This window comes from Microtus oregoni, unplaced genomic scaffold (assembly GCF_018167655.1).
Source record: "Microtus oregoni isolate MIOR12 unplaced genomic scaffold, Mior012 000000F_ref0000247, whole genome shotgun sequence".
NCBI classification, from domain to species: domain Eukaryota; kingdom Metazoa; phylum Chordata; class Mammalia; order Rodentia; family Cricetidae; genus Microtus; species Microtus oregoni.
The window spans coordinates 12,673,673-12,688,154 of record NW_024543059.1 but is presented as its reverse complement, the minus strand read 5'-3'; the positions used below and the strand labels follow the sequence as shown (position 1 = coordinate 12,688,154).

Here is a 14,482-nt window from a genome sequence, read left to right as displayed (position 1 = left end):
CCGCCTCCCGGCGCCGGCGACTTCCGGCTTGAGTTACTCCTGGAGCCTTAGAAGCGTGAGTCGAGTGCGGCGTGGAGCCGGTGAGTGGTGACTTGCTAGGGAGGCCGGCGACGGACGGTGGTGGGAACCCTCCGAGGAGGGCGGGGTCGTGTCGGTAGGACTAGGCGAGCTGGGCACGAGCAGCCGCACCTCTTCGGAGCCTGGGACCCTCGCCGGCAGCGACTCCCGGAGCCCGAAAGGAGGAAGAGCTTGCAGACCTCGGTTTGCCTTTTTTTTTTTTTTAATGGGATGTGGGGTGGGCGATGTGTCACACACCTGCTGTGTCCCCAAGCACGTGATCCGAAACTTTTAAGGACACTCGGTGCAGTCGCGGGGCCGAGGTCCTCTCGTCTGGTGAAAGTCAGCCAGCTTGACAAGAACGACAGACTTTTGGAGGGGCTAAAGTAGGGAAGGGGGAGATGTCCACTTTTCCCATGGCCGTCTTGGGCCAGAGTGCCCGAGGGCGTGCTGTCACCTAGCTGGGCGTCTCTGCACCAGACTCCCAGCTGCGTGATTCATCGCGCCGCCGCCCGATCGGGAAACTCCCAGCGCACTCCACAGGTACCTTAGGGGTGTGTGGACTTTGCAGTGGAACTTGGGCCAGTACTGCCATATCCCGTTGGGGGCAGAGGGAATTCGATGTGGCTAAACATTCCTTGGGTTCTCAGCTGAGAAGTCTGAGGTGGCTGGTAAACGCCAGCATCTGTTTCTCAGTTTGTCCATTTTTGTGGCTGTTGTGGTTGTTTTTCCCCGACCCTTAAACTTTGTATCACTTGTATATTTGCGCTTGTTTACTTTTTAGTCCCAGGAAGTAAGCAACCATGGTGCTCAATGGCGTTGATAAGATGAGTCAGCTTCAGAAAAACACTGCCAACATCAGGAATATCTGTGTCTTGGCTCACGTTGACCATGGTAAGACGCTTTTAAAATGATTTTTTCCTAACGAAGGAGACATGTCTCCCTATGTTTCATTGAAGTGATGAAAGCCATGCTTGCCAAGATGTTGTGTGTGTATGTCATGTCAGAGAAGCGTCTGTAAAACGTTTGTAGTCATCGGGTTAACTGGTGATTAGCATTCTTCCGCATAGGATTTCGTTCACTTAATGCTTTTCTATTTGAACTTGAATTTTTGTTACATTATGGAAAAGTTTTTGAAATATTAAAGCATCTGTGGTCATGGGAGAGGGTATCTCCTAGGAATCATATTTAATTCATCGCCTACTGCGTGAGCATCTGCTAAGTTTGCGGCGTTTTGTTAGATTTATGAGGAGCTAGACATCTCTGAGGCGGCCACCTGCCCAGCTGTAGAGGTTTTAGGGACAAATCAGAGCAATGTGATGATTTTGGGAGGCGAGGGAATGATAGGTAAGAGTTGTGAGAACTGGAGGATTGGGTCACCCAATTGGGCCAAGAGAAGCTGTCAAATGTGTCCTTTGAGGAGGGAGGGGCCTTTAGCTGATAGGTAGTGACAAGCCTTAGAAGTGGCAGTGTGTGAACAGGGGCAGGAGGAAAAGATAGGCTTCAAGTGTAGATACGGTAAAGGCTGGGGTAGCTGACATTTGTTTGTTGGATAGACATTTCTTTGACCCCATCAGATGGCTTCCTTCTGAGTCTGCTCGCCAGTGAAACTCTTCCTTCTAGTAGCTGCCACTCAGTTTAGAATGGCTGGTGGAGTCAAAACTACTCAGCCGTTCAGAGGCAAAGGGAGTGGACTCGGCGAGGAGGCAGGCTGGGTCTTGTCCCTTAGAGCTTGTCAGGCATGCAGAACTGTAAGAGACGGGCTACCTGCTCCATCCCTGCAGTTAGCCATCTTAAACGCTTCACCTGGCCCGTTTGAGCTTCAGTGTGCAGCCTGTGTAAGAGGATGATAGTGAGAATCTCTAGTCAGCAGTGAAATACTTAGTCATGAAAATGCTCCTTCACGGTTTTTATTAGCAGGTAGGGAGCCATTGGAGGGAAAAAAAGCCAGGGCGAAGTACTCGAATTGTAGATGAGATTAGATTGGTAAAGGTGCTTGGGTGGGTTGAAAGGCAGAAAAGTGACCTGGTGACCCTTGTCATTAAGGTGAGCTCTGAAGAGAAGGTAGGTGGGACAGAAACTGAAAGAGAATGGATCACTTTCTAGGAAGAGCCAACTGAGACTGTGTCTTGGATACAAACCAGTGACTAGCCTACTCCGTGAGTTTTATGATTATGTGCACCTGTTTGGAGGATATGAGGTCTAGCCAAAGGTTTTACTTGGTTTTTTTCCTTTTTGTTTCTGTTTTGTTTTTGCTTTGAGAACAAAATAGCAGATTCACTACTGTGTATGTATCCAACATTGTTGTTCCAGGAATTCTGCCTTACTTAATAATAGGAAGTCCCCTCCTTTGTGGTATATTCCAAGGGGTGTATGTTTGCCATACATAAAATGAATTCTACTCTGTCATACAGCAGGAAGGTGATCGTCTAGAATTATATATTAAAACTCATTATCTAAGCTCTCTAGAGGGCCTGGGATTGGTCCCTGGCTCATGCTATTACACAGTTTGTACAGTTTATTTATATATTCACAGTATACAGAAAGCTGGATTGAAGGAATAATCCAGTCATTTGTTAGGCCTACCCGGCTGTGGAACTTGAGTGCTTATGCCATTCTTTAAACCTGGTTATGCCACTTGAAATTGATTGGCAGTAGTCTGATAAAGGTAACTATAAATGTACATTTGATTATGCAAAGAGTTTCTTCCATTATAAAGTAGATGCCAGGTTTGTTTTGAACCTGGGTTGCTCTTGCCGCTCCAGCGTAGCGCTTCAGAGGTTGTATTGCAAACAAGAAAACAATTTTCTTAGGAAATAAGTGTGACAGGTTAACTAGCAAATGTTGTCGAGGGTCACACATAGGTAGCTATGACAGAAGACTGTGTGCTTTTATTTTCTGGTGGTGACTTACCCAGCTTACCTTCCTGAGGTAACTGCTGTTGTTGTCCTTGTCACTTTGAGTCCCGAGAGCCTAAGTTTATCAGTGTGCTCAGTTGTGCGGGACGGTTGGTAAGTTGCAGTAACTAGTATAAAAGGTTGGTAAGTTGCAATAACTAGTATAAACACTGGAGAAGATGGTCTGTCTCGTAGTGATTTGCCTCACCAAAGTCATGTTTCTCTCTGTAAAGTCGGCCTCAATTAAGAAAATGTCTGGGCTTAAAATTAACTTGACAGCTTTTCGAGTGAAATTGGTGAGGTCCCCAGGTAGAAAATATAGCACTATAGAATGCTAGCCCCTTTAAACGAATGTATTGTAACTAATGTTATTTTAACAGGAAAAACTACCCTTGCTGATTGTCTTATATCTAGTAATGGAATCATCTCCAGCCGCCTGGCAGGCAAGGTATGTTGTTAGATTTGGTAAATACTTGTTGCACTTTAATGAGTATTAGCTATCGCTAATGTCCCGATCCCTTTGCTTTGTTCTTCATTGATCTAAACATGTAGAAGGAACTGGCAACCCATTAAGTTAAGATAAAATAGGTATTGGGAAAAGTTCACTTGTATGTTGCTTTTTGTTACATTGTTACACATTCTATAAGGGCAGAAGTGACTTGTGGCAAATCAGCAGTTACATGATCTCAAGATTTCACAGGTGGTGTTGGCTGGTGTGAGAGAAAGGCAGAAAATAGCGAGAATAAAGACCAGTTTCTGGGTGTTGTGCCTGATTTGAGTGGAACTTAGAGAACACAGACCGTGTCAAATTGCATAAGACCATGAAGATTAGCCCAAGGCATGCAAGAACGAAAGGAAAACTGGAGGATCATGTTGCAGACACTGCTCTAGGGGTTGGTGAGATGGCCATGTAGGCAGAAGTGCTTGCTGTGGGGCCGGATGTCCTGCATGAGATTCTTGGGTTCCACCTGATAGGGAGAACACATTCTTACAGATTCTCCTCTGACCTTTGTGCAGGGTGTGTGGGCATGGACACACATGAGCAGAAAGAACCCCAGATGCCTTTGTGCATGTTTTGAACCCTTTCATCCTTCCTGGCTGAGAGGTAGCTGAGCAGTGCTCTGGGAAGCTGTGTGAATGCATTTGTGGCAGCTCCTCTCAGTCCTTCTGTGCATTCCCTCAGCTGACCTCGCTTCTCCAGCTCCAAACTACCCCAACACCCACAGGGGCCGGATATAGCTTATATATTTGAATTGAAAGCTAACTCCATTTTCATGTTGCATTTTCATCACTGGAAAGTAACAAAATATGTTGTGCTTTTCTAGTTAAGGTATATGGACAGCAGAGAAGATGAACAGGTCAGAGGGATCACCATGAAATCCAGCGCCATTTCACTACACTATGCAGAAGGTAAACCCATCTGTGTTTTAGAGAACTCGGTTTTCATCTTTCATGCCTCTCCGCTTCTCCTTCTGAATTAATCAGATGCCTCGGTTTCTTTGCTTTGTGTTCCATGCATTTCATTCTGGCTACTCCAAATGATGTGTTGTCAGAGTCAGCCTGTCCAGGCCTGGATGCGGATGGGGACCTCTCGCTGGCGTGAGGGCAGAAGAACTGGCAGTTCACAGCTGCCCCCCTCCACCAGGTGACTGTGTTGATTTCTTCACAAGGAAGGTCAGGAGCTAGGACTTGCCTGGCTCTTCCTCGGCCTTCCTTTTCCTGACTGGATTCCGCTTCTGCTCCATGGCCGCCATATGGGACTTGAGTGCTAGTTACATAGCTGTGGCTTCCTCCGACCACTGCCACCTGTTGCTCTGATCAGTACTATCTTGTCATTCTGGTAGCAACACGGGAATTCTCTGACAGAAATTACAAATAAAAGCCATGTACTGTATGGTCACTAAAGGTTTGTATTGGTGAAAACATGCCAGTAACTTAAATGTTAAGAAGAGAACGACTAACTGAATTATTACATCCATGCTGCTTGAATGCTTAATTATATAGACTTATAATTATATAGGTTATTTATAATTATATGAAAATGGTATGTTAAGAGACAGAAAAGCCAATTGCAGTCTTTTTTGAGGTATGAACATGTACGTGCTTCTGGAAGGATACATTTTACACTGCCAGAGTAAATACTCCCAGAAACTAGATAATGATAAAATTCGTGCTTTTCAAAATACATATATTTGTACGGTTAGAACACTTTATACAATTTGTATATTTTGATATTTTGAAAAAAATAATAAAGACTTATTTCCCTAATGGGGTGACCTGTGGTTCATCTTTCACAGTGTGGAATCTTCTGGAACCAAGGGAGGCACTGTGCGGAGTGTGGCCATTTTATATCAAACTAGTTTTGGAACTTCTTTTTTAAAATATTTATTTATTATGTGTACAGCATTCCTTCCATGTGTGCCTGCAAGCCAGAAGGGGGCGCCAGGTCTCATTATAGATGGCTGTGAGCCACCATTTTAAGCACGCCAATCCCCAGTGTTAGTATTTCAAGTATGCTCTTTTTTGTTTAATGCCACCTTGCATGTTTTAAGGGCTCTATTCCTGTTCTTGACTCAGAGAATAGGGTCACAGATCTAACCGTACTACTTTATAGACTTGAAGAGATTGTAATCTTTTATTGCCTTTTTAACTTCAAGGTTCTTCTATTGTTGGTTTTAATTGTTGTGCCCCAAATCCGAATCTGCTCTCTCTGCCCTTGCCTACTTTATTCAGGTTTTACTTGCATACCGTGAAATTCAGCAATCCACATCCTCATTGTCTTTCTGATAGAGAACCCTGGGGACTGGGTGGCCTAACATGTTTTTGTTAAACTCTGGCTTTGGGAAGCTTGATCTTAGAATGCTCTAGACACATGATTCTTTGGAGGTTGCACAGAAACAGAGATACAAACTGCCTTGAGTTGGGGTGGAATGATTTATTGAATGTAAGTTAAAAATAACTAGAGATACTTTTCATATAGCTACCTCATTACTTGATTAAGTGGGCATTTGGGGTTCACACAAGTGGCAGTCACTTGTGCCAGGATTTACTTTGCCTGGGGAGATGGGAGCACAGCAGCTTTTTCTGCAGTGGAGAAAAAGTGTAGGCGTAGGGTCTTCTCTCTGGGTGAGTGTGGTGAGCAGGTTCAGGATTCACACTCACAGTGGCTTCTGCCCTGTGGTTCTGCCTTAACTCCAGAGACTGAGCCACGGGGCACTGACTCTGTCTGCTCCCCGCCAGGCTACCCAAGGCCAGAGAGTACCAGAAAGTGTTTGGTGGCACAGGCGTCTCTTTCCTCCAGTCCACATGTTAGTCTAGGAGGGAAGGATTCCCTGTCCCTTACTTGACTGAAAGATCAGAGTTTATTTCCCCTCTTGTGACAATGGCTTTTCTTCATTCTGTGAAGCATGTAACTGATGCCAAGATTAAGACAAAACTGGTGACGGCTGAACTCTGAGCTAGATGTCTCGTGTGCGGCTTTGCTTATCCCCAGAGCATCCCGCTGAGATGGTTCTTCTGATTTCACTTATGCTCAAACTGGACTTCAGACATCAGGAGAGTTTATGGAGGACAGTAGTTTCTAGAAAACAGTAGCAAGCCTAGGAACCAAGTAATTACATTTCCAGTCTACTTGCTTAGATCGGGAGACTGTTGTGAGCTAGGCTAGGCCCCTACTAATTCTTCCTGAAGCTTCGCTTCTTTCCACCACAGATTTCCTGGGATTACTTTTGGACATCTTGTGGCCAGCATTGCCCACATGCCTGTTGTCCTTGGTCACTGCCCAAGATGTAAGCCACATGGCTGCCTCGGCTGTTTTGACTGTGAGGCTCAGAGTGAGGTTCTAGCTGGATGTCCTAGAGATCGGTATTTGTATGTGCTCTTGTATCCAGCTCTGTGACAAGGGGCTTCTACTGTGGAGGGCTTAGAACAATGACAGGCACAAATAAGAGAGCCACAGATGTTAGCTCTGGCTGTGGTACTGCCGTGGTACTTTATCTTGTCATCCCATTAAGTTGTTGGGATTATATCCCAGAGAAAGTCTTTATGTGGTCCGTAGATTGTACCATTTGGCCTTGTAGTAATTCTCTAAGGTTGCAGTTGATAAGCACAAAGTGAAGGGGAGGAGCAAAGGGAAAGTATTTACATCAGAGCATTTGAGTAATTGATTTAATTTAAAATTGTATCAGATCTGGCCGTAATGGGGGTTAAGTGCGGTTATTATATAACTGAAGTACGGTTATTATTCACATGGCTTGGGTGCCACTGTTAAATCTCTGTATGTGTTGATGACCAGTTGTCCTGGTGTGCCTGGCGCTTTGGTGGGCTGTGTGAATTTAGTGCTCAAGCCAGACAGATACAGTCGAGGTGTCCCCACACTGTGAGTGTACGTTTGTTGGGGGATACTAAAGGAGGTAGAGCCTGCACTACCTGGCACGGAATGTCTGCTCCTCACAGTTTTCTGCAATCACGGCTCCTTGAGAAAGCATAGGAGGAGTTTGAATTTGGCAACCACTTCCTGTTTTAAATAGGCATCTGAGGCCCCATTGAAGAGCTTTTACCTCTGAGCCCTTAAGCATTTGTTTCTTTCCATCTCAACTAACTAATGTATAAAATAGTAGAGTTAGTTGTCTCATAGATAATCCAATATGTGTTGGGTGTGTTAAACGTCTCTAGTGCAGTGGTAGGTATACACCAAGCTCTTGATGGAGTTCTTTAGTGTTCGCTGGAGAGGCTGTTTGATTCCACGTGTGCAGTGGTAAAGTTGGAAGGATAGCGACCTACTGAAGCTTTGGCTTCTGGAGCTTTGTTTAGTCATAGAAACATCTTCCCAAGCTTGCAGGAAGAGGTTTGCTTGCCTACACAGCTAAAAATGTGTCTTCAAATTTTATTTCAGGTAATGAGGAGTACTTAATAAATCTGATAGACTCCCCGGGCCACGTGGATTTCTCCTCCGAAGTATCAACAGCGGTTCGCATCTGTGATGGGTGCATCATTGTGGTGGACGCTGTGGAGGGGGTCTGTCCACAGGTGAGGCCTATGGGCCGAATGGTCTTCTGTTTGACTGGCCGAGGAGGGTGGAGAGGAGGAGGCCCTGCTGATTGCTCTGTGCCATCAGCAGACAGTGGGCTTTATGTCTCGCATCTGACAATGTTCCAATCTCTGATGAAGTTTATCCCCAGAATCTTAACGAGGTCATAAGAGATAGTGACCACTCTTTGATAGATGTGTCTGGGATATCTAAAAGCAAAAGTGGGAAAATGTTGGCTTTGAGAGGGACCTGGAGGCTCTGCTCCAATGGGAAAAGTTTTCAAGTCATAGAAGGCTGTTGGTAGCATGGTATGGAGCTAGTTCTCCCTAGACAGGACAGTTATCTTCTGCTGGAGTCTCAGAACGTGTGCACGAATGTGCGCACACATCCTTCCTACTTAAGACATTTTTCTGCTGTTTTTCTACATCCTTAGTCTAGTGTTTCTGTTCTTAGCAAAGTTGCAAGAATTTGCCACTAAGGCCAGAATCAACGAGTAACTGTGGCAAGTAAAATTCAGAAAGGCTAATTCATTTCTCATAACAGTTTTTTTAAACTTGCATCTCATCTTACAAAACAAATAAGCAAACAGAAACCCAAAATCTAAAGTCAGTTTTGAATTTTCCTTAGTATATATGTTTTGTTTTAATGCTTTAAAAAATACTAAAAGGTTTAATTTTTTTAATGGAGGAAGTTTAATATTCCAGGAAGATGTACTCTATACAGTCTCTGCGCATGTTCCCCTGAGGCCACAGGGGCCTCAACTTGAGAAGTACAGCCTTATCCTGTGCAGTGTTAGTGGCCTCTGACAGGGTGGGTGACATGAAGACAACCAAATAGGATAGTAGAATAGTGGTCACGTGGAAGGCCATAGGGTGGGAAGCAGGGGTAGTCCCTTCTGGGACTGTTGTACTTGTGACCTTTCTATATGCTATGCTAGGCATTTGCTCTATGATTCTTTGAATTTGTGTGTGTGTGTGTGTGTGTGTGTGTGTGTGTGTGTACTTGCAGAGCGCCTGGTAAACATGTATGTGTGTGTAGTTAGTCTGGGTGGTTATAATGCAGCCTGAGAACGTGTTATTAATTGAGATTTTCTTATGTGCCTTAGTCTTAGATCACGAGGGGTTTTTTTGCTTTGTTTTTATCAGACACAGGCAGTCCTGCGACAAGCCTGGCTTGAGAACATCCGTCCTGTCTTAGTGATTAATAAGCTAGATCGCCTGATCGTGGAGCTAAAGTTCACCCCCCAAGAGGCCTACTCTCACCTCAAGAATATTTTAGAACAGGTATAGTATTCTTTAGTACTTTAAAATTGGGCTGAAAGGCTATAAGGCAGTGTACAATATGAGGGGGTATTAGGAGAAATACATTTATTTGAAAGCTTATCACTTAAGATTCCTGTCCGTTGGAGTCACCAGCTGTGCAGAGGGCAGAACTGATCTGTAGTGGGAGCTGTGGGCTGGTGTTCCTGCCGCCAACTCCTGGCCGCCTGGCTAGCTTATGCCCAAAATAACAACACATAAATTGTGTTCATTTAAACACTGCTTGGCCCATTAGCTCTAGCCTCTTACTAGCTAACTCTCACATCTTGACTAACCCATTTCTAATAATGTGTGTAGCACCACGAGGTGGTGTCTTACCAGGAAGATTCTAGCGTACCTCCGTCTTGGGCTGGGGCTTCATCATGTCTGACCAGAGAGGAGAGACATGGCATCTGGCTCACTTCCCTTCTTCCCAGCATTCTGTTCTGTCTACTCTGCCTACCTAATTTTTTTGCTTTTGTTTCCCAGAACCCATCAGTGTCAGACTTGGATGGTAGGCTCTCATGTTGAAAATTTCTGTTTTTTGGTTTTTTGTTTTGATTTTATTTTTTGTTTTTTTAAGTGAAGTGTTATATTTTTATGGTATTTTTGTTTTTAGATGAAAGTTTGTTTAGACATTGACTTGTTTATTTAGCAAACATCTGTGTAGATGTATGCAGTACCAAATGTCCATGGTATCTGAGGGATGATATCAGTGTATAGGGATGTATAGGATGGGCACACCAGAGTCCCTGTTTTCAACGCACTCCCTGTGTAGCCAGTGAGACAGACAATTGAGACATTTGAGAGCAACCAGCCGCCCCCATGTGATTTCAGAGCACAGAAGCTGCTCAACCCAGTCTGAGCCAGAAAGGAGAAGACAGTCTCACAGTGAGACTGAGATGGAGGAACCATGAATGTTTGCTGAGTTGAAAGTTAGAGGAAGAGCATTTACAGGAGACAAAACAAAAGTACACAGTCATGAAGCCAGAGAGAGCATGGGCAGTGTTTCCATCAAGGAGATTGTGTGCTATAGCTTAAGATTTGAGAGCACATGACACAAATTGATACAAAATGGGGCCTGGCAGAAATAAAAGGATAAAAAACCAAAAATAGTGTAAGCCTTACATTGTAAAAATGTGAGGCCTGTGTCATGCAGAGGAATTTGAGCATCTTGCAGAGCAGCATGGGTACATTTCTTTGCTAACTGGAGGAAGGACAAGTGTAGGGCATGGAGAGGGACTGGGTGCCTGCACAATAGGAAGAGCTGTGGGCGTTGCCTACCTGGCAGAAACACCGTGAAGCCTGCTCGCCACAGTGAGCGGCAAGAGAAGAGCTGGAAGCCTTTGTAGATGTAAGCAGAGCGTAAGTTAGGAGATGGGGACTGGTTGGGATTCTGAGTAGCGGGCTTCATCTTTCACTCCGAGGTAGGAAGTAAGATCACTCACTTGAGACTAGACACTGGAAAGAGGGATGAAGAACGCTAGAAACTGCAGACAGCTGGTACAGGAACTAGAAGGGTTGATTGAAGTCTGGGGATTTGAATGGGATGAGTTCTTAGTGAAACCTCCCAGGACTAAAACAGTCCCCACAGATGGCCCTTCGGAAGCCTTATTAGAAGCCTTCGGTTTGTTGGAATTTGAGAGAACAGTTTAATACGTGTAAGTTATTTGATTCTAATGTCAGCTGCAGTGAACTCAAGCTCTGACAGTGGCTCTAGCCTTAGTCACCGATAGGCAGTGTGTTCCCACCCACACGTGTCCCAAGCATATGATTGACACTTTGCCATTTCGCCATCTCTCCTAGATTAACGCACTTACAGGAACTCTTTTTACTTCTAAAGTCCTAGAAGAAAGAGCAGAGAGAGAGACAGAATCCCAGGTGAAGACCCATTCCGAACAAGGCGATCAAGTGTACGACTGGAGCACTGGCTTGGAGGACGCCGATGACTCTCAGCTGTACTTCTCCCCAGAGCAGGGCAATGTGGTGTTCACCAGCGCAATAGATGGCTGGGGCTTCGGGTGAGCTCTTCCGCATCTCTGTCTCTTGTTTTAACTCTGTCCTTATGTAGCCATAACTTCATATCACGGGAACTTGAGTTATGTTGTGCCCTCTGCTCAGTGTCCTGCCTTGCCCCATGCTTATGCCGTGAAAATGGAAGACAGAGTCACTTACGGAGTGGTAGCATGGACACGGGCCAGCTAGAGACCTCTCTTCATCCTCATGGAGCTTCCGTACCGCACTGTGTCCCGTGCAGCTCCATCTGCTTCCCCTCAAGCCCTGCATAACCCAGACTGACACCATTGATGGCCTTCATTTCTGTAATTCGCTATTTTAAGAATGTTAGGGAAATTAAATCAAAACAGTATGCTATAGTAGAGCCAAATAACTTGTAGCCTTTTTAAGTTTCCTTTTTACTCGGCATAATTTTTCTTGATACTGATACAAATTGTTGCACATATTAAAGCGTGAGTCATCCTTTTCTGAGATGCTTAGAACCAGAAGTGTTTCATAGTTAGATTTTTAAAAATATTTACATGTACACAAAGTGTCTTGGGGATGGGACAGAAGCTGTGATCCAGTATTCACTTGCATTATGTGCGCATGGTCTGACGTAACATTGCCCAGCATTTTAAGTTTGGACTAGAGCTGAATGTAAAAGGTCGTGGGAAATTTTCTACCTATTGTGCTGTGTTAGTACTTAAAAAGTTTTAGATTTTAGATTTTGGATTAGGTGTGCTCAGCCTGTAATAGTTGGTCCTTTTTTATCTCCCCAGTGGTATTCCGTAGTATAAACTTACCAGCTTATCTGTTCAGCCACTAAGGAACATTTGGATGCTTTCCTGTTGGGGCCCTTATAAGTGTATGGCTATGCCAGGCAAGCACTCTACCAGCTAAGCTCCATCCCCAGCCAGGAAATTTAGTTTGTAAAGAAGTTACCAAGCAGCTCTCTGAAGGGCCTCTGCGCCTTACATTCCCGCAGCAGTGCCTGTGACCTGCTTCATGATCTGACATCACTGCTGTCATTCTGGTCCTTGTCTGGGATGTGTGCTGAGAAGTGTGGTTTGAATCCACTTATCCCGACAGCCAGTGCTGGTCAGTCTTTCCCTGTGCTGATTTTCCACCTCTGTGGTCTTATCTCTCTTCCTGTCCATTTTGTCTAGTTGTGTTTCTACAGCTGAGCTTTGAAAGCTCTGTGTGAACTGTAGGTGTCGGGCCTTTGTCTCACCTGTGCCTTGAAAGTATTTCTCCTGGTCTATGGTTTGGTTTTGCATCCTCTTGGCTGTGTCTTTTACAGAACAAAGATTTCAATTTAGGTGAATCGGTATCTTAGTTTGGGTTTTTATTGCTGTGAAGAGACACCATAACCACAGCAACTCTCATAAAGGAAACATCTAGTTGGAGTGACTCGCTTACAGTTCAGGGATTCAGTTCATTATCATGGCAGGGAGTATGGCAGCATGCAGGCAGATGTGGTGCAGGCTTCTTCGTGACCAAAAGGGATCAGGAAGTCCACTGACTCCCTGGGAAGTATCCTGAGCATAGGAAACTCAAAGCCTGCCCCACAGTGACACACTTCCTCCAAGGCCATACCCACCCCAACAAAGCCACAGGAACAGTGCCACCACCCTATGAGATTACTGGGGCCAATTACATTCACGCTACCACAATCAGCTTACCACGTTTTCTGAGTTTTACACTTTGAATCAAGTTGAATAACTGCCTCCCTGAAGACCCTGAAGATTTCTTTCCTTTTTAAATGTTTTTATTCATGCATGTAAATACTATATTTTTATCATATTCATCGTCTCTTGTCCCCCATTCCCCTTTCTCACCAGCTTCTCTTCCACGTTCATGTCTCTTGTGGCGTTCGTGTTTACGTCTAAGTCTGGTTCATTTTGAGTTAGTAACTTTGCGTAACATATGTGGCTTGGATTGAAGTTGACTTTTCTATTCTTGTGTCATTGAAAAAACTGTCCCTTCCCTTGTTAAGTTTCTGTTGTGCCTTTACCAGAGTTACTTGGTCTGTTCTCCTACCCTAACCTTAGTTTAGTTCATCTTTGGCAGTCTTTTGTGATTATAAAGCTTCTGTTCATCGACGGGCAGTACACTTATTCCAATGCTAATAGAGGTTAATATGGGAAAAAGCTATATTAAGTATATACATATGGTAGGCATTTGATTTGAATTATTTGATTAAATTCTCATAATAATCTTTGAAACCCATCCTGTCATCTCAGGTTTAGAAGCACTGAGGATTTGTTCAGCTTTGCTCAGCTACTAAGGGACAGAATTGGTATTAACATTAAAGTCAACCTTAGGTTTATTTTTTTAAAACCATGGTACTTCTCTTAGATCTTCCTTGTAGATTAGAGACCTAACCCTGACTTGTGCATGCTGGGGCTCTTTTTAACAAATTATAGATTATGGCTAACCTTAGTCCTTGTGCTTGAAAGGCTATGGCAAACCTAAATAAATGTAGGCCTGAGTGTAAGGAGAGAATGGGGATTAGGAACTCTTCCCTGCCTGTGCCATAGCTTGGTGGGGTCATATTCTGAAAAATAAGAAGATTGGGCTAGAATGATTTCTAATCAAGTTACTATAGCTAGGCATGGAGGCTCATACTTATAATGTGTCAATTCTGCAAGGTGAGGCAGAAGGATCACAAGTTTGGGGGGAATATGAGCTGGCTGCATAGAGAGTTTTAGGTCAGCATAAACTACAGCCAAACTCTTTTATCTCATACAAAGAAAAGAAAGTGATTCACTCCATTCTGTTACAAGCCCAGCCCTGTTAGTGCACTAGCTGTGAGTGTTCTGCTGGTGAGCCACAAGGTGGAGGGCTTGTCCACAGTAGTGATTGTCATAATTTCATGGTTTATCCTCAGTTGAGTCGGACAAATTGGAGGAAGCTCTCTGTGGGTAGAGAAGGGGTAGAGTCCTGAATGAAGAGAGAAAAAGGGTAACTTCCATATCCCTTTCAGATTTCTCCAGTCTTAGGTATTACTAGTCATCACTCTCTGTGCTAGACAAGGTTGGATGGATCGATGGACGGACTCACGCCTGTTCTCAGCAGGGTTTAGTTAGCTGAGGAGAAAATGCTGTTGGAAATGAAGAGAACGTAGACTTTGTCGTCCCAGTTGTCTTCTGTACTCAGTGGGTGGGAGCGTTGACAGCTACAGGTATCGGCAAGGTGTGGGA

The 14,482-nt window shown here is 44.4% G+C and overlaps 1 protein-coding gene across 1 annotated transcript in view; it reads left to right on the top strand.

The window, feature by feature from the left end:
- The first annotated feature begins 24 nt into the window (after nucleotides 1-24).
- Efl1 (elongation factor like GTPase 1) overlaps nucleotides 25-14,482 on the top strand; it is a 96,038-nt gene continuing 81,580 nt past the window's right edge. The window contains exons 1-7 of the mRNA XM_041658135.1: nucleotides 25-80; nucleotides 842-951; nucleotides 3,335-3,402; nucleotides 4,280-4,364; nucleotides 7,849-7,982; nucleotides 9,129-9,266; nucleotides 11,088-11,302. Of these exons, the coding sequence (XP_041514069.1) occupies nucleotides 861-951; nucleotides 3,335-3,402; nucleotides 4,280-4,364; nucleotides 7,849-7,982; nucleotides 9,129-9,266; nucleotides 11,088-11,302 (731 nt within the window). The 5' untranslated portion in view covers nucleotides 25-80; nucleotides 842-860. The remainder of the gene's footprint in view (nucleotides 81-841; nucleotides 952-3,334; nucleotides 3,403-4,279; nucleotides 4,365-7,848; nucleotides 7,983-9,128; nucleotides 9,267-11,087; nucleotides 11,303-14,482) is intronic.